This window comes from Drosophila kikkawai, chromosome 3L (genome assembly GCF_030179895.1).
Source record: "Drosophila kikkawai strain 14028-0561.14 chromosome 3L, DkikHiC1v2, whole genome shotgun sequence".
Classification (NCBI taxonomy): Eukaryota; Metazoa; Arthropoda; class Insecta; order Diptera; family Drosophilidae; genus Drosophila; species Drosophila kikkawai.
This window is the reverse complement of record NC_091730.1, coordinates 24687546-24711779: the sequence shown is the minus strand read 5'-3', so window position 1 is coordinate 24711779 and position 24234 is coordinate 24687546. Positions and strand designations below refer to the sequence as shown.

The window sequence follows — 24234 nt, the reverse complement described above, 5'->3', positions numbered from 1 at the left end:
GGCAAAAGTTTCTAAGTGTCGAAATTTTCCATTCTGCGGAAATGTAAATATATACGATTTTAAAACTTTAAACGTGTTTTTCTCAAAACCACTTTTTTTGAGTTGGCCGGAAACATAACTCGATCCGATCGATCTGAAATTTTGACAGTATATTCAAAATACCTTTGTCTATCGACACACGTAGGATTTTTTTTTATTTTGCTTACTTTTTTTATCAACAATTTTGTAACGTTTTTTTTTTCGTGAAAATTAAAAATTTTTTTTTATTTACTAACCTTTTTGCATATATCGAAAAAATCCTACGTGTGTCGACAGCTGTTGATGTAGAAACTAACAAAACTTGATTTTTTGTTCTAGATCAAAAATTAAGGACGTTAGTTTTCCGGCCACGGACCCCTTTTATCAAAAAAGGGCCTACGAAGAAATGCTGCACAGCCGCCATTTTGTTTCCGAGTACATGTTATTTACATCTTTTCTGTTAGATCAAATTAGGTCTACAATGAGTTATAGTAAGGTGGTTAAACTGCTAGGCTTGATCAAGGCTAATTTTTGTGTTGTATTTCCCTAGGATTAGATGACTAAAACTCCCTAAGTTAGTTTTTAAAGATAATAGCTTTGCCATAGCAAATTTAGATTACATATGGCGCAATTGACATTATTATTTCTCCAGAAAGAAAAAGAATTTAAAATCCCACCAAATTTTTTTGTAACATACTCCAATAATCATTTTGGCATTTATATTCCCTCGAACTTGACATTTGTACGCATTCAAAGTAAAAACAAAAAAGGAAGCTAACTTCGGCACACCGAAGTTTATATACCCTTGCAGTTTGCAATTGGATCATTAAGAATCGATACAGTTTTGCCAAATTAATAGAAAAAAAAAAGAAAGATATGTATAAAAGTTTTATATTTATACACAGCATATAATAATTCGGTTTTGATAATATTAAAAACAAAAGTTTAATTGTTTAAAGTTTCATTTAATTAATTTAAAATAATAAACACACACAACAAAGTTTCATTACTGAAACTTTCAAACTGTAAATGTAATAAGTATAGCTAAAATATTATATTTACAGTTTGAAAGGTACAGTTTTACACTCGCCGCTTTACAATTTTATGTACATCCACCGATCGTTTCTATGGCAGCTAAATGATATAGTCGTCCGATTTTCATAAAATTAAAACCAAAATTCTGAAATAAAAAAGCTCATATCTCAGAGTAGATGAAAATATGTTGAAAAACAACGAAGTTGTAATAATATCTATTAATTTGACTATCGTTCCTATGCCACCTATAAGATATAGTCGTCCTATTTGTATACCCTTGCAGGGTATTATAATTTCAGTCAGAAGTTTGCAACGCAGTGAAGGAGACGTTTCCGACCCTATAAAGTATATATATTCTTGATCAGCATCAACAGCCGAGTCGATCTAGCCATGTCCGTCTGTCCGTCCGTCTGTCCGTTTCTACGCAAACTAGTCCCTCAGTTTTAAAGCTATCTGAATGAAACTTTGTATATAGTCTTCTATATACTCTCACTGCTATATATGTCGGAACGGGCCGGATCGGACGACTATATCATATAGCTGCCATACAAATGTTCGATAAATTTTTAGAAAAAAAATTATAACTTGGCTGTTTTTCAATATTATTGCATCAATTTTGAGATATAGCCATTTGATTTAGTATTTTAGTATTATTTCAGAATTTTGGTAACAATAATTTGAAAATCGGACAACTATATCATATAGCTGCCATAGAAGCGATCCGTGATGTAGAGAAAAGGTAAAGCTGTGAATGTATAACTGTAACTGTCAAACTGTAAACATAATAAGTATAGGTAAAATGTTATGAAACTCTGTATAGTGTCTGTTTTCGGCATTATAATTTATAATATAAATATGAAAACCAATCTGCAAGGGTATACAAACTTCGGCATGCCGAAGTTAGCTTCCTTTCTTGTTTCAGTTTGAATTCGTACAAATGTTGCATTCGACATCAGAGAATTGCTTATACATATTTTAGTTACGCAGAATTTCTAAAACGGAATTTTGGGATTAATTTAGACGAATATTGTACACTTTATAAATGGAAATTTTTTAATAAGCTATCATTGAAATCCAACAATTTTTTAACTTGTCCGAGCATTTTTGACACTTATAAGATAAGAATAAAAGATTTTATTTTCCTACTACTACTACTAATTATAATTGTTCAGGAGTGGGGTGGCTGGTAAATCCTCCGCAAAAGGATCAATAAAAGTTTCTCCCACGAAGTAGAAAAACGCAGAAAATTCGGGGGTCGAAAAATGACGTCGGCGGAGTGCCCGTAGCATACATATATTGTCGCAGTCGATTCGGTACTGAACTTAGCTTAGCCTAAGGGCCCGCTGCCGGCCGAGAAGCCCAGCTTAACGGCGCGAGAGCGGGAGAACCGTGAACTAGAGCGGCGTAGCCGTCCCTAGAAGCGAGCGACGATCGGGAACACGGAGCGTGCGATCGGTAATACCGAGGAGCGGAGAGCGGGCGAGTTTTGCTAAGCTGGGAACGCTTAAGCTTTTGGACGCTCGGTGGCCAGAGGGGGAGCAGGGGCCTCCTGGCGTAAACATTCTCCCCCCCCTTGCAATCACTCGGGTTGCAATAAACCCGTACAGGACGATGGTATGGAGGGGCGTCAGAGCGCCGCGTAGATCGTTGATGCTGGAGCGACGAGGAGCGATGAAGGACGGATGAGTGCCAAGGAGAGGCGGATGATTGCCATGGAGAGGCGGGAGCTTGTCGCAAGGAGCTTGCTGAACAAGGCGGAGGCGTCGTATGCCGTGACCAGGACGCATCACTGTGCGCTAGAAGACGTCGAACTTTCCGTAGCGGACGAACGTTGGCAGACTCGGCAATGGTAGGACTAAGAACCTCGAGTACGTCTGCCTTCCAGAGCGATCGCGGTGTGTGGAAATGAAGCCCTCGTATGTGATCTGGATGAAAGAAGATGACATGGAGATGAGTGATGGTCAAGTAAATGCGAACTAGAAGTATGGGGGTGACCGATGCTGCGAGCGGAGTGGATGCTCTGGACGGTCATGCGGATGCAGGAGAGTGTGGTGGTGCTGATTGCACGTCTTGCATCGGTCAGCGCTGCGGCAGGTTCCCTCGGAATGTTCGTGGGCCAAACAGTTGGAACAATAGCGGTGGTCGAGAACCGCTCGGAGCCTCTTCTCAGCGCAGAGTTTGAGGAACTGTTGGCACTTCCGGAGCGGATGGTTCCCTTGGCAGACTCGGCATTGGTAGGATAAAATACCTCGGGAACGCCTGCTCTTGCTGTCGTCGTACGGAACCCAGTAATTGGAGGAATCGGCAGAAGTGGTCACTCGGGTGGAGAACGAGGAAACCCTTTGGATGGGTGCAGGTCGAGGACTAGATGGAGCGGAGGGTCTTGGAACGGTAGCCGCAGGGTTGTCGCGGTGCAGCAGAGTATGATGCCGGCTGTGACACGTAAAGCAGGAATGGGCACTAGTACAGTCCCGTTGCTGGTGCCCTCGCGAAAAACAATTCAAGCAGAGTTGCTTTCTTCGGATGAAGTCTGTCCGCTCATTGACATTCATGTCTAGGAAAAGCGGACATATACGGATAGGGTGGTCTTCTCTGGAACATAGATTACACCTTCTCGGTGTTGGAGCCACCCTAGCTTCGTATGAATTGAGCCTGCGCGCCGGGGGATTGGAATTTGCTGACCTTGACGGAAAATGCCCAGAGCCGCTAGGCCTGAGTCGTCGATGGCCTCCAAAGTGCGATGGCGCTCGGTCAGAAACGCGTCCAACTCACGCCAGGTTGGAATTTCGGCCTTATTGTGAATTGATTGCTCCCACAAGGAGAGCGTAATCTTGGGAAGCTTCGAGGAGACCATATACACAAGAAGGCAGTCCCACGCCTCGACTTCAATGGAGGACATTTGTAACGCGGTCAAACAGCTTTGAATTGTGCCTTGGAGCTCTTTTAGAGCGACTCCGGATTCTTGAGGCACAGCCTGGATGTTAAAAAGAATCTTTAACTGACTGTTGACTAACAAGCGCTTATTTTCGAAGCGGTCGGAAAGGCTGCTCCATGCTGAGACGAAACCCTCGTTGGTCAGAGGGGCCTTTGAAACGATGGCATGAGCATCGCCGCTTGTCTTCGAAAGTAGGTGGAATAACCTCTCCACAGGCGTAAGTCGGGAATTATTAATGTAAATCGCCGTGAAGAGGTCCCGGAAGGTGGGCCACCGAAGATAATCGCCTGTGAAGACCTCGGTGTCCACTGGTGGCAATCGACAACCCATGGACGGGGGTGTGGGCGCAGGGGCGGAAGCCTGAATGGACTGGGAGGCGGCCTTGTCGATAATTTCCTGCAGCTGTACAAGACATCTCGAATATACGGAGTAGCACTCACTGTACTTGGATTCAAGCTCAGTGGCGGTGGCTGTCCTGTCGGAGGACACGGAAAGAAGATCGGAGCAGCTTTCATAGCTTTTCTCCACCTTGTCCCACAGGGCACGGATTTGGTCCCGATGGACTCTGCACATGCCAGGGGAAAATCTCTCAGCGTCAGGAGCGATCGGAATGTGGATGTTAGCTTCGAATTGGCTAACACGGGCTGTCGTCGAAATGAACTTTCGCAGGGCGATGTCTAGGGCATTTTGAGCCATTTTGGAAACCGACTGAGTGAGTCTTGGCGAAGGAACGGGACCAGAATCGACGGACTTGCGCTTTTTGCCCTTGGGTTGGCAGTGGTTTTTTGTTGTTTCCCGTAGACAAACTCAATTTGGGACTCGGCGGATCAGCGGTTGTCGACTGACCTGAGCGAAGGATGCTTGATTCGAAGTGGAAAGCAGAGTCGGGAACCAGAACGTAGACCGTACTGTCCGTGATCGTGGTGGAGTAGGAAGCAGAGATGTCTATATATATTTCGTGGCTCGGAAGTGGAGTTTGTCTAAATTGGAAAATTAATTTATTAATTATAATCCGTGATAACAAAAAAAATATTAATTAATTATTAATGGAAATAATTAATGTGAATTATTTAAATATTTGCACGTAATTAATACGGAGCCGGAAAGGCGGAATTAAAAATAAACCTTGGCTTTGACTTGGGAAAAACTCACTGGGCTATACCGTCGGCAAAGCAGTGCATAAGTGAGGCTCAGGAGAGAGAACAAAAACGTAACCCAAAGAACCGCGACAAAAACAACACGTCTGCTGCGGCGGTTGTGCAGATTTGGAGAAATAAACACTTGCACTTGAATATTTAATCTTTGTTATTTTGTTTGTTATTGTTTGGTTGTAATTTAATTCCTGTATGGACGGGCAGCGAATATAAATACATATGTATGTATGTAGTTTGATAAGCATGCAGAATATGTATGGATGAGTTGTCTTTATTTTGCACAGTGGAAACCCGATAACCGGACTGTGGTTGTAAGGGCGTACGAAAAGTATTGGAGGCAGAAAATATATTTTGTACAGTGGAAACCCGATAACTGGACTGGAGTTGTGAGGGCGTACGAAAATATTGGAGGCCGAAAATATATTTATATATTGGCATAAGTACAGTAGAGCGTCGAGAAGTGGACTGTATTATTTGGAGTTGAAGGAATTGTGTTCAAGAAAATATCGAGGCGGCGGGAAACACACAGTGACCGAATATACATATGAGAATAAAATCTCGGGTAGGGGGCCGAATTCGGCAACACGAAATATTCACTGTAGAATTTTCACTGCCGCGGCGCTCGACTTGAAACACACGTTCACTTATTTTATTATTATAACTTTTTTTTTTATATATTGTTCGGCTGAAGGTTAAGGATGTCAATTACCACTCTAAGTAAGTGACCAACCAACTCGCGGAGTAATGCGCGCCGATTTACATATGTACGTATGTATGTCCGTATTTTTTTTTTTTTTTTTTTTTTTTTTTTTTAATTCGTTTATTAAGGGAAAGACTAAATACAATAGTGGGGGATAGAGGGTTGGGTCACACAAGTATCGGGACGTTTTGCTCGCGCGGTACGGCCGCGAAGCAATGCTTCGCGCGGGCGCCGATCCCGACCTATGCTGCCTCGCTGTTCCTACGTCGCTCCTCCGCTCGGGGCTCCGTCGTAACTATCGCTGCGTAGTCCGACACGGCCTGCCAGTTCTCATCGGACATTAGCATCAGAGGAACCAACGTTTCCACTGAGATGGTGCTTCTCAGCCTGGCCTCCAGCGTATCTCGCTCACCGGCAAATCTCACGCAGCTGAAAACTGAGTGTTCTGCCGTCTCCTCCAGCTGTCCCTGACAGTGCGTGCAGATATCAGATTCCTCGTGGCCGCATCTCCGCAAGTAGCTCCGGAAGCAGCCGTGGCCGCTGAGGATCTGAGTCAGGTGAAAGTTTACCTGGCCGTGCTTCCTCTTCAGCCAGCTGTCCAGGTGGGGAATCAGGCGATACGTCCATCTTCCCTTGGTCGTAGACTCCCATCGCGTTTGCCACGCTGCAGATGTGGCGTCTTTCGCCGCGGAGCGAAACACCTGTTTCTCGCGAGGCGTCAGCGTCCTGCCGTTTGACTGGCCGTAGATACTGGCCCTCTCCGTTGCCAGCAGGTCCAGCGGAGGAGTCCCAGCTAGGACCAGCGCAGCCTGGTCGGACACCGTCCTAAAGGCGCTGCAGATTCGAAGTGCCGCGAGGCGATGAGCTGAGTTCAGACCACGACTATAGGCCGGGGTCGTTAGTGCATGCCCCCAAACTGGTGCCGCATAGAGCATGCTGGCTCTAGCTACGCTGGACAGTAGCAGCCTGCTCGCCTGCTTCGGGCCCCTGTGGTTCAGCATTAATCTGCCGACTGCTCTCACCGCTGTGGTGGCCTTCGTGCTAGCAAAAGTTAGGTGCTCGCGGAAGGATAGCCTCGTATCGATCATAACGCCCAGATATTTAATGGCTCTGGCCGATCTGATCGGGGCCCCGCACACCCGGATGGTTGCGACCTCCACCTTCTTCCGGCTGCTCACCAGCACGGCTTCCGTTTTCTGTGGCGCTAGTTGTAGGCCAACACTAGACAGCCACGAATTTATGCGGCTGATGCTCCTGTCGCACAGCTCTTCGGCCCCTGCGAGATATTTGTCGACTGCGACTACAGCTATATCGTCGGCGAAGCCCACCAGCTCGGTCCGACCTGGGAGCGGGAGACGCAGAACACCATCGTACATGGCGTTCCACAACAGCGGTGCCAGGACCGACCCTTGCGGAACTCCGCAGGAAAGCTCTGTGGATCTGACACCGCCATCGGAGTCGTACACCAGGGTTCTGCCTCTAAAGTAGCTCTTCAGCAACTCCAGGAGGTACAGGGGTACCCCGAAGCTGGATAGAGCATCCAGTATACATCCCCATCTCGCCGTGTTGAAGGCGTTACGGATGTCGAGCGTGGCTATCAGGCAGTACTCCTTCGCGCCTCCTTTCCACCGATGCCCCGCAATGGCTGCTTTTGCGATGCCCACCACTTTGGAGATGGCATCCACCGTCGACTTAGCCTTCCTAAATCCGAACTGGGAGTCAGATAGATCGCCGGATGCGGCAATGGCCTTCTCAAGTCTCGTCCGGATCAATTGCTCCAGAACCTTGCCTGCCCCATCAATCAGACAGATTGGTCTGTAGGCGGATGGGTCTTCAGGTGGCTTTCCTGGTTTCGGGAGCAGGACCAGCCTCTGGACCTTCCATCTCCCAGGAAATATACCTTCTCTGAGGCACCTTTCATACAGGTCCGCGAATAAGTCCGGGCGAAGCGAGAGAGCCAGTTTCAGGGCTCTGTTGGGAACCAGGTCAGGGCCAGGGGCTTTCGCCTCCCTGATTCTCATCGCCGCCGCCAGGATTTCCGTCTCCAGGACTGGCTCGAACCCTTCCAACGAGTGCATCGCAGTCTCCAGCGTGTCTCTGGGGTTATCCGTCTTCGGGAACAGATGTTCGACTATCCTGTCGATGCTCTCTGCGTCGTGAGGGGCGCCCTGTTTTGCCCCATGGATCTTCTTGACTATGATCCTGTAGGCGTTTCCCCAGGGATCGTGGTCAGCGGTGTCGCAAAGTTCTAGGAAGCATTTGGTTTTGCTTGCCCGGATTGCCGCCTTGAGAGCCTTGCGGCATCTATGGAACTCTAGCCGCCTCTCCAGGTGGGAGCTCGAGCGGTAGGAGCGCTGATACCGGCGCCTCGCCTTGATGCACTCCGTTCTGGCCGCGGCGATCGTCTCGTTCCACCAATACACAGAGTCCCTGTGACGAGAGTGGGCGCGCTTGGCAGCCATGCAGTCGTCGCATGCGGCCTGCAATTGGATCATGGCAGATTCCGCCATCTGCTCTGCAGAGCCAATTGCTTCCATCCCCTGCATATGCTCTGCGAAGGATTGGATGTCCAGAGTATCGGCCTTGTATCCCCTACGTGCTTGGGGGGGCAGTGGTGTGGGCTGCGATCGCTCTGTGTCCAGCTCGGTGAGGATCGCCGCGTGGTCGCTCCCCGTATAGACATCGCTCAGGGCCCAGGTACACTGGCTAGCCCTGGAGCAGCTCACAAACGTGAGGTCGACCACCGAGCTCGCCCCGGCTCTGCTGAAGGTGGGCTGTGCCCCGGTGTTGAGGAGTGCGACGTCGAGTGTTGAAAACGCCTCGAGGAGGGTCCTGCCTCTGGCGTTGGTGAGGCAGCTGCCCCAGTCCACCGCCCAGGCGTTGAAGTCTCCGGCTATAAGGCACGGAGTGTGACACCTTGCGTCTGTGGCCAGCCGATCCACGGCGTCCCCAAACTCCTCCAGAGACATGCTCGGAGCCAGATAGACGCTGAACATCCACCAGCCTGCCACCCTGGCACGCACGAAGCCTCTCTCCGAGCGAACGTCCGCCATTCTCTTGGGTGTAATGCCGCATGACCACAGAGCAGCTTTGCCAGAGCTGTCCACCGCCCAGTATGGTCCAGGGCCTACCCTATATGGCTCGCTCATAGCGGCAATATCGGCACCGCGTTCTCGGACCGATTGCGACAGCAAGTCCTGTGCTGCCGCACAGTGGTTCAGATTCAGTTGAACCACTATCATGCCCTTTTCGTTCTGGCTGCACTACGCGACGTCACCAGGGGGCAGTGGCGGCTGCCCGCCTGGTGTTTCGTGTCGCTACCCTTTGCCTCGGCGCATCTAAAGCAGCGCGGACTGTTGTTGCAGGCGGCTATTTTATGGCCCTCCTGCCCACACCTGAAGCAGGAGCTGCTCCTGTCGTAGGAGCTGGTGCATCTGGCCGCTATATGCCCTGGCTCCATGCAGCGGAAGCATCTGGGGCGGGATTCCACCATCTTGATGCGGCACCTCGTCCAACCGACTTTCACCTTCCCGAGACTATTTATGGAACCAGCCATTGTCTCTGCGACCGAGAAAGTTGCCACCTGGCCTCCACTAGCGAGGGAGCGGATGCTCTTAAGTGAAACGGAGCCAGGTGGAAGATTAGCCTGTGAGGCGAGCTCTGCCGCAAGCTCCTCCCTGGTTACCAGCTCGTCCAGGTCCCGGATTAGGAATGTGGTCTGCGGTGACACAGTGCGGATCGGCAAGCTTCCGCCTATCACACACCCAATCTGCTCCTTCAGAGCGGTAAGGGAAGCTCCAGAGGACTTTTTCAGCTCGATTAAGAGCTCGCCCTTCGCCGTTTTTCGTACTCTGGTCACCTTGTCGCCGACTCCTGCCATTCTGGAGTCATGGGTGCGCGTGACCATGTTGAGGACCTCGCTATAGGACATCTCTGCCGCGGGGGTTATGATGATCGCATCATTTCTGCCCCGCTTTCGGCCCTCTCGGCGCTTGGTCGCGGCCCTTGTCTTCGGGCCGGAATCGCAGTCGCCCAGCTTCTGCGCTCTTTCGGCGTTTTGGGTGGGAACCCTGGGTGGGGGGCGCGTGTTTGTGCGACCGGTGGGGGCCACACCGGGGTTACGGCTGGCGGGACGGGGACGACCTTTTGGAGAAGTCTGAGCAGCTTTCTCCGCCGTGGGCTGGGCCCGGGTCATCGGTGGCGCGGTCTGGCTCCACTGGTCAGCAACTCCGATGGCAACGCCATCATCCCTATCCTTCCCCTCTAGCAGCGAAATCTCCTCCTGGAGCTCCTTTAGTCGCGCAAAGGCATTCTTCATGGCCTGGTTTATGCTTCGGACTTTCTGCTCGTTAACCTTGGCTAACAAGTCATCCAGGATCTGGCCCTTCTCTTTAATCTGCGGATTGGGCGCCTTGATCTTCTTCCGTGGGTGGGCCGTCACAGGGGGGCTAGGGGAGTCTCTTACTCTCTTGGTGTGTGGGGTCGACGAACTCGTCTCCCGACCGATTGGCTCCAGGGCTATCTCAGAGTCTTGGCCAGACGCCGTAGGGCCTCCGCTAGGTGGGGTTCGCTGCAGCTTGGACCGCCTTTGAAAGGCTCCCAAGTCGTTTCCATCTTCACTTGTCGCTGTTGAAAGAGCACCGGCCAAGTGGGCCGCCGGAGCTGCAGTGTGGGTTGGAATGTGGATTAGGGCCTCCAGAATCCGTGCCCTTGCCGCGGGATCAACCGCGGGTGGATTTCCACATTTGTGGCTGCCACCTGGAGTATGTTTTATTCGTTGATGTACGGCCGAATATAGGGACGTATGTGTGTATGTACGGAGAAATGTACAACGGGCCGAAGAAGTGGAGTAAAAAGCGGCGATAATTATGCCGTTGCAGAACGAAGTGCAGGCAAATGGAAGTGGAGAAAATTGGCTTTGGAAATGATTTTTAAGTTGTCTAATTGCCGTGGTGTCGGAAAACTCGGACGAGGAGTTGACAAAAAATCGTCCGCAGGTTGAGCGAAATTTAAATTTCGGACAACTGTTGACGACCGGCAATTAGAGACGGGCGGAAACTTTTTACTTATCTTTTCTGCGGCGGCACCACCAAAGCTGCTGGGAAAAAAGGATTCCAGGACGATATCCTTATCCGGCTCGAAGGACCATGTTCAGGAGTGGGGTGGCTGGTAAATCCTCCGCAAAAGGATCAATAAAAGTTTCTCCCACGAAGTAGAAAAACGCAGAAAATTCGGGGGTCGAAAAATGACGTCGGCGGAGTGCCCGTAGCATACATATATTGTCGCAGTCGATTCGGTACTGAACTTAGCTTAGCCTAAGGGCCCGCTGCCGGCCGAGAAGCCCAGCTTAACGGCGCGAGAGCGGGAGAACCGTGAACTAGAGCGGCGTAGCCGTCCCTAGAAGCGAGCGACGATCGGGAACACGGAGCGTGCGATCGGTAATACCGAGGAGCGGAGAGCGGGCGAGTTTTGCTAAGCTGGGAACGCTTAAGCTTTTGGACGCTCGGTGGCCAGAGGGGGAGCAGGGGCCTCCTGGCGTAAACAATAATGATTATGATTACAATTTATCTATGTACATATGTATATACATATTCCATCATATAAATCAGTTTTGCTGAAACACTAAGCTCTCCAACTAAATTAGATAAAAACACACATATGTACATACATACACTGCGCGTCACCAGATTAGCGCCCCCCTTGGTGCTCGCGTTTGAAGTAAAATATTATCAAAACTATTAAAGATTGAACTGTACAATTATTATCCAATATAATTCGATTAATTCTCTAAATAAAAACATATATTAGAACGCAGTTGGTATTTGCATAGAATTGTATTAAATTAAAAACTAAAGAAACACGTTTATTTGGAAGAAAAAACTGCGTCATCAGATTAGCGCCCCCAAAATATAAATTTAAACATCTTTCTTAACTTGCTGAGCACAGCAACTATTTTTTTTTTGCTGTTAAATTAAACATTTTTCTTCAATTTGACATACAATATGGGCAGAGGAACAATCTTATCTTCGGAGGAAAAATCGAAAATCGAAGCGTTTAATGAATGTGGACTTTCTCTTCACAAAATCGTCGAAAAAACGAGAAGACATCGCAAAACCATTGCAAATTTTCTTCAAAATAAGAAAAGCTATGGAAAAAATTACAAAGGAGGTAATAACAGTGTTATTAGTTCCGCAGATCGCAGTGCTATACTTCGAGAGGCGTGTAACTCCCACGACTCTACCGCCAAAATAATAGAAAAAACTTGTGTTAAGACAATAAAATCGACTTTTTTAAAGGTGATCAAGAAAGCTGACCCTTTGAAGAAGCTAAAACTAAAAAAAAACCACCCCTTAACCAAGTGCGAACAGAAATCCGCCTAAAGTTTGCTCACACGCATATGACATGATCCAATGAGAGGCATAACGTCGTATTTTCAGACGAAAAAAATGTAACCTAGGGGGTCCTGACGGATATAATTATTATTTCCACTATTTACGCAAGGAAGAGCATCATCTGGATCGCTTACATAGTCGGGTTGGAGGAGTAATGGTATGGGGAGCCATATCCTTTTATGGCAACTGCGAACTGCAGTTTTTAACCCCAAAGATGAACGCGGAAAATTACAATTGCGTTCTAAAAACAGCATTTCCCGTTTTTAAAAACTTATTTCGAAATCTGAAATAGCATTTTCAGCACGACTAAGCCCCAATCCACAGATCCCGGTCCGTAAAACTATGGAATCAAAAGGAAAATGTCAGTGTCCTGGAGTGGCCTCCATACTCCCCAGACATGAACATAATAGAAAACGTCTGAGGATGGTTAGCTAGGAAGGTGTACGAGGGTGGCAAGCAATATGCTACCAAGGAGGATTTAATTCACAGTATAAAACAGGCCTGGTCAACAATAACGTTGGAATATTTCAAAAACTTGTATGACTCTCTCCCCAATCGAGTTTGTGAAGTCCTTGTAAACAAGGGAGGGGCAACCCATTATTAAATTTCCTTAAAAATGATTAAACTTAATCATAAAATTGTTAAAGATAGTATTTTGTAAGAACTTTATCAAAAAAAGTTAAGTTAATGTAGGTGGCGCTAATCTGATGACGCAGTTTTTTCTTCCAAATAAACGTGTTTCTTTAGTTTTTAGTTTAATACAATTCTATGCAAATACCAACTGCCTTCTAATATATGTTTTTATTTAGAGAATTAATCGAATTATATTGGATAATAATTGTACAGTTCAATCTTTAATAGTTTTGATAATATTTTACTTCAAACGCGAGCACCAAGGGGGGCGCTAATCTGGTGACGCGCAGTGTATATATACTTATGTTGCAATATTTTCCTAGAGAATTATTATTATAGTGTTGACCAACCAAACTAATCAACCAATTGCCGAATGATTCTTCATAATTCCCCTCCTCGGGTTTCTAGCCAGAGACAAAAATGGTACACAATTTCTAAAAATTTCTATACTTCAAAGTATTAATATAAATTAAGGGATTTCTTTATAACAATTATATATTTGTATACAAATGGATTTGCTTATGAAAATTATGAACAGTTGCTACTTTACAAGTAAATGTAAAAATTATGTTAGGACTTATTTATTTCGGAATATTGGTAATGATCGCCACTTTTTTGCAAGTACATGAATATATTACAAAATTTTGACCTTGCTTTTTTGAAAAAGCTTCGAAACATAGAAAACAATACATTTTATTTGTTGCTTTGAACATTTAACTGAAATTAATAATACAGAATGCAAGAGCACTCAAGGTAAAGGAAACAATAACAAAACACGTGAAACGAATGCATTCTAATTAGACGGCGACATCCATGGTGTCTTTGATCTCATTGCCCCACTCGCGGGCCATAATCATGATTTCGGTCATCGACAACTTGGGTCCGATCAGCGGGTTGAGCTGCGTCATGTAACAGCACAGCCAGCTTTAACGAAAAACGTCATTGATAAGTGAGGTCATGTGGGAGAGTGCGTACTGGACTGCAGGTAATACTTACAAAAGCCAGCAGGTTGATGCGGTGAGCATAAGGCAGCATTGAGTCACCCTGGAAACAGTTTAATTCCTTAGTGTCAGTTTCTAAGTTAAACAATAAACTTACCCCTTGTTGGGGCCTCGGGCGAAAAAGGGGCAAATAATGCCAATGAACGCCCAAATACAGGTGATAACAATCGGAGGGACCCACTCGGAAACCATATTGCGGGCTCAAGGATCGGCACGAAGTGGTTTAAGGAAAAATAAAAAAATAAGGAGAACACTGCGATCACGAATCTTTTCTCGAGTAAAAAATATCACATGACAGGGCGACAGGTGAAATGAGTGATGCCACTTTGTCTGAGCGAAAGCTAGATACAAACAGCTAAAAAAAGCCAAATCCAAGGGAAAGAGCTAGGAAAAAGCTGATTTTTAGGAAATATCGTTTTTTTTTTAAATTTAGGTATAAAATATTAAATATTTGCGTATATTATGCATATTTGTTGTTTTTTATTTTATATATGTTGCAGATTTTATGCATATGCAAATGTAAATTCCGAAGCCATAGCGATAAGCTAATAAGTGCTGAAAGCTAAAATGACATCACTGCCCCTAAATTCAATATTCGAACCACAGCTGCTAGTTGATACTGGAACCACATCTGATGCCACAACCTCTGGTCCCTTACATGAGAGTAACAGAGTTTTGCCTATGGAATTTCCGGACTAACAGAGGTTTTGCAGGGCCCCAACACTCTGTTATCCTGCTAACGGACTGTAAAATGTAAAATGTAATTATGTTTAGCGCTATACATGATAGGTGGCGTATTGTAAATTATAACGTCCAAATAAAAAACGCAAAAAAAATAGATTAATAAACAAGGCAAAATTTGCTTAGGCTTATTTATTAAGGAATTTGTGAATAGAATTATATTATATTCAAGTTAATTACAATAAAAGGCTTTAAACCCAATTTGGTATTTTAATCTGGGGACGCCCAAAATGGTAAGTCTAACGAACTAGCAACATGTTGCGTGTTGCAAAAGAAAATAGAAGAAAAAGGAAAAGCGAAAAGCAAAATGGCGAAAAAGCGTTGAAAAACCAAGCGTTGGTGTGTGAAGTAGTGTGAAAAGAAAAAAGCGACTTAAAACTAGAATAAATTGAATAAAAAACCAAGTTAAATTAAATTAAATTAAGTTAAATTAAAATAAAATATATATAAAACAAACCAAAAAAAAAAACCAAATAATTATTAAGTTAAATTTATAGTTTTAAGTACATTTAAAAATGAGCACCAACAAGAAGTGAGTACGAAATTTGATTTTTGTGTCCGTGTGAATGTGTGGGCGTGTATGTGTGTGATATGTGCGTGAGAATCCTATGGCGTCCCCAGGAGCGCTATTTTTCTAATTTTTGATGCGGATGAGGTAGAGATCAACGATTTAAACATGTTTCTGGGGCCAGCATCAATTGCATCAATATTAGATGTTTAGTTTAAAAAACTACGTATATGTGATATGTATGTATGTTCGTTTAGTCTCAAGCGACACTTTCCCGATAATGTTGGATGGGGGGAGGGGTTAAATTATGGTTTTTGGTGGCGGAGAACGAATGTGCGATGAAGCCGTCCTCAGAGCACCAGGAACCGGGATAAGCCGACGATTAGCGCCGCTTTCAACTGGTTACAAATAAACGGTACTTGGGCTTTAGCTCGAAAACAATTAAAATTTACAAATTAATTAACAACGAATGTGGATCCTTCTAGTCCAAGTCTTCGGAGAACGCGTTAAAAAAAAAACACAGTTATTAAGTTTAAGGTCTAAGGTCTTGGGCCAATTAAATGTTTGGAACCAAAAGCACAAGAGTTGCGTGTTTTTCTTGTTTTTTCGGACATGTCATTGAAACCAGAGTCCTGGATGTTCAACATTAAGCTATCCGCCTACAGGTAGACCTTGTGCTGGCAATCTGTGGGATTTTAGTTAGAAGAAAGCCTTAGCTTACCGTTCGGGCAATGTATTACGTAGCTTGAGGCAGGCTGGGTTCTGCTTGAGGGTCAGCCTAACCTTTTTGTAGCCTCAGCTTTTCCCTCGGCGTGGACAATATTCTGCTGCTTCTCCTGCTTGGCTCGCTCCACAAAGAACATAGCACTTTGTGCCTCCTGCTGGGCCACAGGCTTGGCCTCAATGGCGGCCGTGTATTCCTTGCCAAAGCTCAGCGTGGTGAGGGACACATCATCCAAAATAATATTAAAGTCGTGGGCGCGCTCCACCAGCTCTTTGCGGATCAGCAGAAGACCTATTCGATACATAGAAATTAATATTTAATAATGTTTTAAGTGTTAAATTAGGTTAAACCCACCTGTTGGCGCTGGTTAATAATCTGTGAGGCATTGCAAATGGAGGGCAGCACCTTCTCATAATAGTCCACACCCAGCTGCTTGTGCAGGGAAAGTTCAAGAAATATTGATCATTTGCAGATCTTTCGAGCCGGTGGGCTAGGGAATCTTGCGGGGAGGCGAGCGAATGTAATGGGATACTGGAACCAGGGAATGTGCACATAGAGGCTTTCGGAGTAAATGTCGTTCTGGATGCCGCCCAGGCGGCTAAAGATGATAGCTCGATGACCGCCATCAACTGGAAAAAGATAGAAAGGGGTTTAAATTTATAATAATAAAAACGCATTTATTAATTTTAGATTATAATTTTATAAGGCAAGGGTTATTTTTGGTTTCTTGTTGATTTTAATATAAAATATTATTGGTTTTAAGCACATGAAAACATTGCTTTATAATGTTAGAAAAACCTTTTGGCACGAGTTTATCATTAATAAATTTTATAATCTCAAAGAGTATTAAGTATTTTTGAACTCGGATCCACCTTAACAAAGAGATTCATCTGACATAAATGGAGTTTGATGTTATGCAACCAACAAAATCCAAAGAATTTATAGCAAATTCCTGAATAAAATAAAGTTTCCCCAAGAAAGTTTAAGTGAATTAATACTCTTCTGCAGTACCTGTACCTTCTTAATCTTTTAAAACATTGTGTAAATTCAATTATTAGTTATGAAATCCGACAAAATACACACCATGTTTATTAGCTTTTCTCCTAGAAATTAGTTGATATAGAGAACTCGGCCATATCCTTACCTGTGTAGGCAACAGCTCCAACGGCGGCCAGGACCTTCAGTCCAAGTCCCATCCCGGCGGTCCACCTTAGCCCAGCTTGACAGCGAGAGCGTTCAGCTTGCTCTCCACCATTTTGTTTGTGTTTTGTTTAAAATTGGAAAACAGCACGTTCTAACTAGAGCACTAATAAATAATAATTAATTATAAAGCATGAGTTAATAAAATAAAATATTGCTATAATATAATAAATGATAAAATATTGATACAATTCTTACTATTAACCCCAATTGACTTAAAGTTAATAAAGCAATCGATCTAGTCGATGTAGCCATGTCCGTCTGTCCACCTGTCCGTTTCTATGCAAACTAGTCGCTCAGTTTCAAAGCTATCTGATCAAAGCTAGATAGAAAATAGAAATAATAGAAAAAAATTATAACTTCGTTGTTTTTCAACGTATTTTCATCTACTTTGAGATATGCGCCTTTTTTATCATTTCAGAATTTCGATTTTAATTTTATGTAAATCGGAAGACTATATAATATAGCTGTCATAGTAACATCGTTAGATGTACAGAAAAATGTAAAGCTGCGAGTGTAGTTCTGTAACTCTCAAACTGTAAATATAATAAGTATAGGAAAAATGTAATACAATTTTTTTGTGTGTTTTTCAGCATTTAAATTTATAATCATTATATTATATATTTAAATCTAAAATATATATATTTTTATAAGAATAAACTGTTTTTTCAAAACCAAATTATTACATATATGCTATGTATAAATATACAACTTTTATATATTTCCTTTTATTTGTTTCTATTAATTTGACCAGAATGGATCGATGATCCAATAGCAATTTGTTTTTTTTTTTCTTTTGGGGGCGCCTATTTCGAATCGGTCCTTACTTTTTTTTTTAATTTGTTAAAAATACATTTTAGTGGGCGGATATATGATTATAAAAATATATTTATTTTTCTTAGGTGTGTCGTAAACCAATGTCCGGGAAACGGAAAAACTTATTGTTTTCCACCTTCTGCAAAGGCAGCTTGGATGGAAAACTTAAATTTAAGTGTTATCCGGACTCGTACCAAGGTTTGCGAAATGCATTTCCGGCCTGAGTGCTTTCTTCATGGAAGACTCAGGCGTGGCAGTATGCCTACTGAAAATTTGGGTAAGTTAAAAATTTTGGAAAAAAAATAAAAAATTACATTAATATGTTTTTCTCTTTTTTTCAGGTTATAAGCCTCCTAATTTGCCAATATTTTCAAATTGGCAAATTGTTGGTAAGACCCATGAGTCTAGGGCTAATGTAAATATTACTAATGACGATTTACGTGACATAGGCCTAAAGTATAGGCTCCCTGATCCATTGGACGACCATAACGGTCCCAATGGAACAGGGAACCGGGAACAGGGAACAATCGAACAGCACATTGGTGATAAACTCGACGGACCCTCTCATAGTGACAAGTGCCCTCTGCCTTCCAATGAAGATATGAGATTCCAACCATCAATGCAAATTGATGACGAATTGGATGGACCTTCACATAGTGAGATGGGCCTTCTGTCCTCCGAGGAGGCAGGAAGTATCGTAACTCCAATAGAGAAAAATCACATTGGAGATAAACTCGACGGACCCTCTCACAGTGAGAAGTGCCCTCTGTCTTCCAATGAAGATATGAGATTGCAACCATCAATGCAAATTGATGACGATTTGGATGGACCTTCACATGAGATGGGCCTCCTGTCCTTCAATGAGGCAGGAAGTATCGAATCACACAATGACTTGAATGTTCGTCTTTGTAGCCCACTGCCCTCTATGCAAATTAAAAATGGTCAGAATAATAAAATAAAAAATATAAGAAAAAGTACAAACAAAATATTATTGCAAAAAGTAAAATCATTGAGAGCAAAAATGTATTCTGTGAAATTAGAAAATTCGTCATTAAAGAAAAAAATAAGAAATTTAGAAATTCAAATATCTAAAATTTCACTCGACCAAGAGAAAGAAAACGACGAAATTCAAGAGAATGACAATGAGATCTTGAATAATAGTCATTCCAAAGCTTTCATAAAAATGATTTCTAGGCCTCAATCGGAACCTCTCAGTGTAGATGAACAAATGCTGGCCACTAATATTTTCATGACTAGCCCGAGGTCGTATAGAAATTTAAGAAATAATTTAGGCTTCAATTTGCCTTGTGAGTCAACAATTAAAAATTGGTTGCCCCTAAAAAACTTTGATGCCGGTTTTGAGGGTGCCCATATTCAGCACTTAAAAAATGCTGTGGCCAAGATGGAGCCATTCCAAAGAAATTGTATCCTCAATTTCGATGAAATGCCTATTCAGCCAAGCATTACATATATTCCTAGTTCTGATAGAGCCATAGGTTATGTTGACCTAGGAGATGGCCTATCTGATAAAGATAGATATTCTTCTCCAGCCACAGGAATGCTTGCATTCATGGTGCGGGGAATAAATTCAGATTGGGAGTATATACTTGGAGTGGTTTTCGTGAACCATAATATTGTTTCACGTAATTATGCCGATATTGTTGAAAGAGCAGTAAAGGCATGCCAAAATCTTGGTTTAACCGTAAAGGTTCTCATTTCAGATCAAAGTAGGATAAACATGTCTACTTTTGACATTTTACATATTAGAGAATTTTTTAGAAATGATCTGGAATATGTTTGCGACTATGTGCATTTGTTCAAAAGTATTAGAAACAATTTGATTAGTCGAGACTTCGAAATAGATGGCAATGTTGTGTCTTGGAGTGTCATCGAAAAACTGTTTCAGGATGACTCAAACCGAACAGTTCGATTGGCCCCAAAATTAACCGCTAAGCATATTTATCCAGAATTGTTTGATAAAATGGATACAAAGCTAGCGGTACAAGTGTTTTCTCACACAGTTAGCCAAGCTATACTAAGCTCGCAATCATTTTTCCCTGATGTGCAGATAGCTGTTTCTACTGCAGACTTTTTGGGAAAAATGAATGAATTATTTGATTTGTTAAACAAAAAAAGTTTAACAGCCAAAAATAATTCTAGTGAAAAACTGCAAGAATTTTCAGAGTACTTGAAGCGAATTAAAATGCTTCAAGTCAATGAATCTAGAAGTGAATCGAAGGCAACATGCATATTAGAACTATCGAAAACATGTAGTTCTATTAATAAAATATGCACCAAATTAATTAAAAATATAGAAGGAAATGGGAAGCATATTTTCTTAAGTATTTTTAATCAAGATTCCCTTGAACACTTCTTTCAATTTATTAAAAGCAAAATTGGAACTTCAACCAGTCCGACTGTAACTGAATTAAGATACGCATTAAAGAATATGTGGTCAATGACCATTGTAATTCAGAATACAGTTGGAAATGCGAATTGTATTCCAGATTTTGATTATTGTCTTGATTGGTCCGTTGTCCCCAAAAAATATAGCCCAAAAGAGGAAGCTAATAGTCTTTTTGCGATCATTAAAAATGAAAGCATTAAATTGGATGTAAGTGCACACCCATTTAATGGTTCTTTAAAAGATCCACCAAAAGAGTATTGCGAAGCTATGATTAGTGAATATAATATCAAAGACTTGCCATTATATATGGCCACTCGATATTTGCTAGCTACCCTTGTTTTTAATCTTTCCCCCGTAGAAAGTTGTTTAAAATGTGTAAAACACAATTCCAATGAATTAAACGATAAATCGGAGGAATTAATTAAAAACAAAATCTGCAGCAATGGTGATTTATATTTAAAAAATCCCTCAGATGCGATATTTGCAGTCTCAGTGCTGCATATTCAAATATTTATGGCAGAATTTCAAGCATGGCCAAACCAACCGTTTATTTGGAATGTAATTCTTAAGAAATGTGTTGAAGAAACTAATATGAAATATCCATATTGGTTTGCAATATCCGATCCATGTGCTTCACATAGACGAAACATACTTATACGCTTAATAAAAGTATTGTTGCATTGGCATTGCAAATGGCTGCATGAGAAATTCACCAGCGAGAGAAATCAAATCCTTAAAATAAATCAAGAATTAAGGAATAGAAAACAACATTGTTCATCTATAGAATTAACTGATTACTACAGTTGTTGTCATGAAGAACTTTAATTTCAACATGTAAAAAAACATGGATGGCAGAATTTATTTTTGTGTAAATACATACAAATAATAAATGACTGTCTGATCTACCATATTTTCCTATTTTGGAAAGTAAAAGATCACTGATGAGGAAGAGTGGTTTCTTCCGAAACAGTCTATGTTTAAAAGGAGTGAGTTGGTAAGTATGTTTGAATTATCGAAATATACTATTAATTAGAATGATAATTGCAAAGCAAGCTAAATGAAACAAATAGTTAATATATTTAAAAACAAGGGAGGAATCGGATTGAATTTTCGGGCTAATTCAAGACGGACAAATTTAAGGCAAACGTCATCTTTCTGCCACACTTACCCTGGTATATTAGAAAGAGTTAAAAGTCGGAGTCGGGGTTTCATCTTGGTAGCTTTTTCAGTGTCTGTTCCGGCAGCTACAAATATTCCGACCGGAAGCCGCTGCCCAGAGTCCCGTGTTCATGCTGCGCAATGTAAATTCCTCGAACTCCCTGAATTTAATTCCAATTCCGCATGAAAACACTAAGAGCAGTGCCCAGATGGCCTGAAACAAGACATAAAAAGCTTGGTTATTGATGTTATTTTTAAGAATAATAAGTAAATTATATAGCTATTATTAATATACATAATATATATATATAATATTTGCTCCAGTTCAGCTCACAAGGCAAGATTCTCTTCGTCCAGCAATACATGTTTAACGAAGACGCACGAATCCTTCTTAAAATGGCGATCGCAGAACTCGGTTATGCTGGCGCAGGCCTCATCGATCATTGTCTTTGGAATGGTGTGCACGACGCACACATAGCCCGAATACTCAAAGAAGTTTCCCGGCAGGCAGAAGACACTCTGCTCATTGACCTCCAGCTCCAGCTTCAGGACAAAGTGGGTGTCATCCTTGGGAAGGCCGGAAGGGGTTCGATGTCCACACCGATCTTCATGTACATGGCCCCATTGGGCTTCACGGGGTTAAGGCCAAGCCTGCTTTACCATTTTGTTGCTGTTGCACTGGGAAATATAAATATATATGCTAAGAAATATAGATCTAGATGCGGAATTTGAAGACCTACATGCAGCACATCGATGACACCGTCAAAGTAAGATTTCAGCGTCTTGGCCAAAATCTCTGGCAAGGCGTCCTGGACCAGGGTATTGGAGTCCCAGGTTGCGGCCACATATGTATATTCCTCAAACCCACCCCCGCATTCAGCTCATCCGCCAGCCCGGAACCAAGAAACGTCTGGTAAGTCCGCCGCAGGAGAGAACTGGGACCTTCGTGGTGAGGCTGCTCACAGCTACATGCTTGGAGCCAGGGTACACAAATTCCTCATAGAATCGCAGAGAGCATTGAATGATGACACCTCAACTGCTATGACGGGCAAATAGTGGCGGTGGAGAAATATTTCTTAATAAATAAAATGAACATACGAACATACATATCATATGTACATTTATGTACTGACATGGCAGCTAGAAAAAAAGATAAGAAAAGCTTTCTTCATTTTCTGGATCTCACACACACAGAAAATCACAAATGCATTTACACTTACTGAATAAAGTGATGTACTCAAAGAAACATTATTCCCTGTCCGCCGGAGATTGGAATTGTTGACCCGGTATCCGGGCAAAAGCATAGCCATCACGCCGAATACACCACACTCACTCACACACGACATAATCGCAGGCTGTGACAGAAATATTAGTTGCTTGCTCTTGTGCAAAACCCACCCATGATAAGGATTGGGTTCTAGATAGCCGTGCTTATCCTTCCTCCGGTTGAAACACATTTCTTTTTAACATTTTAACATCTTTTTCTATTATAGCGAAACTTTACACGAGATATGATAACTTCCGGAAGCCGGATCCGATATATATATCGGTATATATCATATATCCAGTGTATCCACACCAGTTAGTCCAAATCAAGTTGGCCACTTTATTCAAATCTGTATATTCAAGGTAAACAGTGTAAATACAAATTAAGTAAATTTATTGATTTTTAAGTGGTAGGTGGTAGTGTTCGTTTACTATATTAAATAATAATAATAAAAACTTAAATTGACCGATTTGCTTTTAGTATTAGTTATCGAGTAGTTATCTCAATTTGCTCATGTAGCCCTTAAGTAGTGTGGCGAAACGGCTAAAGTTAGCTTAATGAATTAAATACCAAATAATAATACATTTTAACAATTTTTCCTAACTGTTCACAAAAACATCCGATATAAAAACCTTTATTGTAAATTTTTATACGATCGATGTAAAATTGTATACAATATTTATAAGATATTGAACCTTTAAAATAAAAAAAATTTGGAAGAAAACATGGCAAATCAATTCATTATATTAAGGGCGATTAAACAGAGCCGGAGCACTCGAAGCTCATGAGGATTAGCAGACAATGGTCAAGCTGGCAATAACTCTGTCAAATGGGCCACGGACGGAACGACCAAGTAATTCGCTTGATGATCCCAGTGTAGCTCCTCGCCATCATAGCGGGCATTGGATGGCGAAGCCAAAATCAGGAACACTGAAAGAATAATGTTGATTTAACTTAAAACTTAAGTACATAAGTCAAAATTCTCACCGAAAACAAGAATGTGAAGCACTCGAATTACTCCATCTTCATGTTGAGCCAAAGCGTAATCTCCACCACTTGACACACCTCTGGATTAAAGATGTGGCTGTCCAAGCCTCGCTCCCGCCTTCCGAAAGTTAGATGCAGGCGATCCTCATTAAACGTTACCATCCAGGGGCTGACCAGGCTGCACAGCCACACTGAATTGGCATGAAGCGGCAGAGATCTCGCCCGCTTGGCCGGATGATGAACCGAGTCCGAGGGAATGGGCCTCGCTTCTTCACCCAACGCGTCGGTATTATATACATATGTACATATGTACGTAGGTCTCAAGACAACCCCCATTTTGGATGAGGACTCGTGTAGCGTGTAGCGAACGGCATAATACAAATACAAGTCCACTTTGCAAAGAACAGGCGGCGTCACACACACAAATGTGCCTGCCAAGGGTGTAGCAAGCATACATGCACACATACATGCATTCAAAATGGCGGCCATAATGGACGCGCAAATAAAGATTAAAGGCAATTGAGATTGGTTGCTTTACGTAAATTTATTAAAAATGAT

The 24234-nt window shown here is 42.8% G+C and overlaps 1 protein-coding gene and 1 pseudogene across 1 annotated transcript; both read right to left on the bottom strand.

Moving 5' to 3' along the window:
* Window positions 1–13432: 13432 nt before the first annotated feature.
* Window positions 13433–14185, bottom strand: VhaM9.7-b (Vacuolar H[+] ATPase M9.7 subunit b). Its single transcript, XM_017178947.3, has 3 exons — window positions 13966–14185; window positions 13864–13911; window positions 13433–13791 (listed from the first exon to the last, which is right to left on the bottom strand). The coding sequence occupies exons 1-3, from the start codon at window positions 14058–14060 to the stop codon at window positions 13665–13667; spliced, it is 270 nt and encodes an 89-aa protein (XP_017034436.1). The 5' UTR covers window positions 14061–14185; the 3' UTR covers window positions 13433–13664.
* A 966-nt stretch (window positions 14186–15151) lies between these two features.
* Window positions 15152–17096, bottom strand: LOC108083235 (prohibitin-2-like; annotated as a pseudogene).
* Between the last annotated feature and the right edge of the window lie 7138 nt (window positions 17097–24234).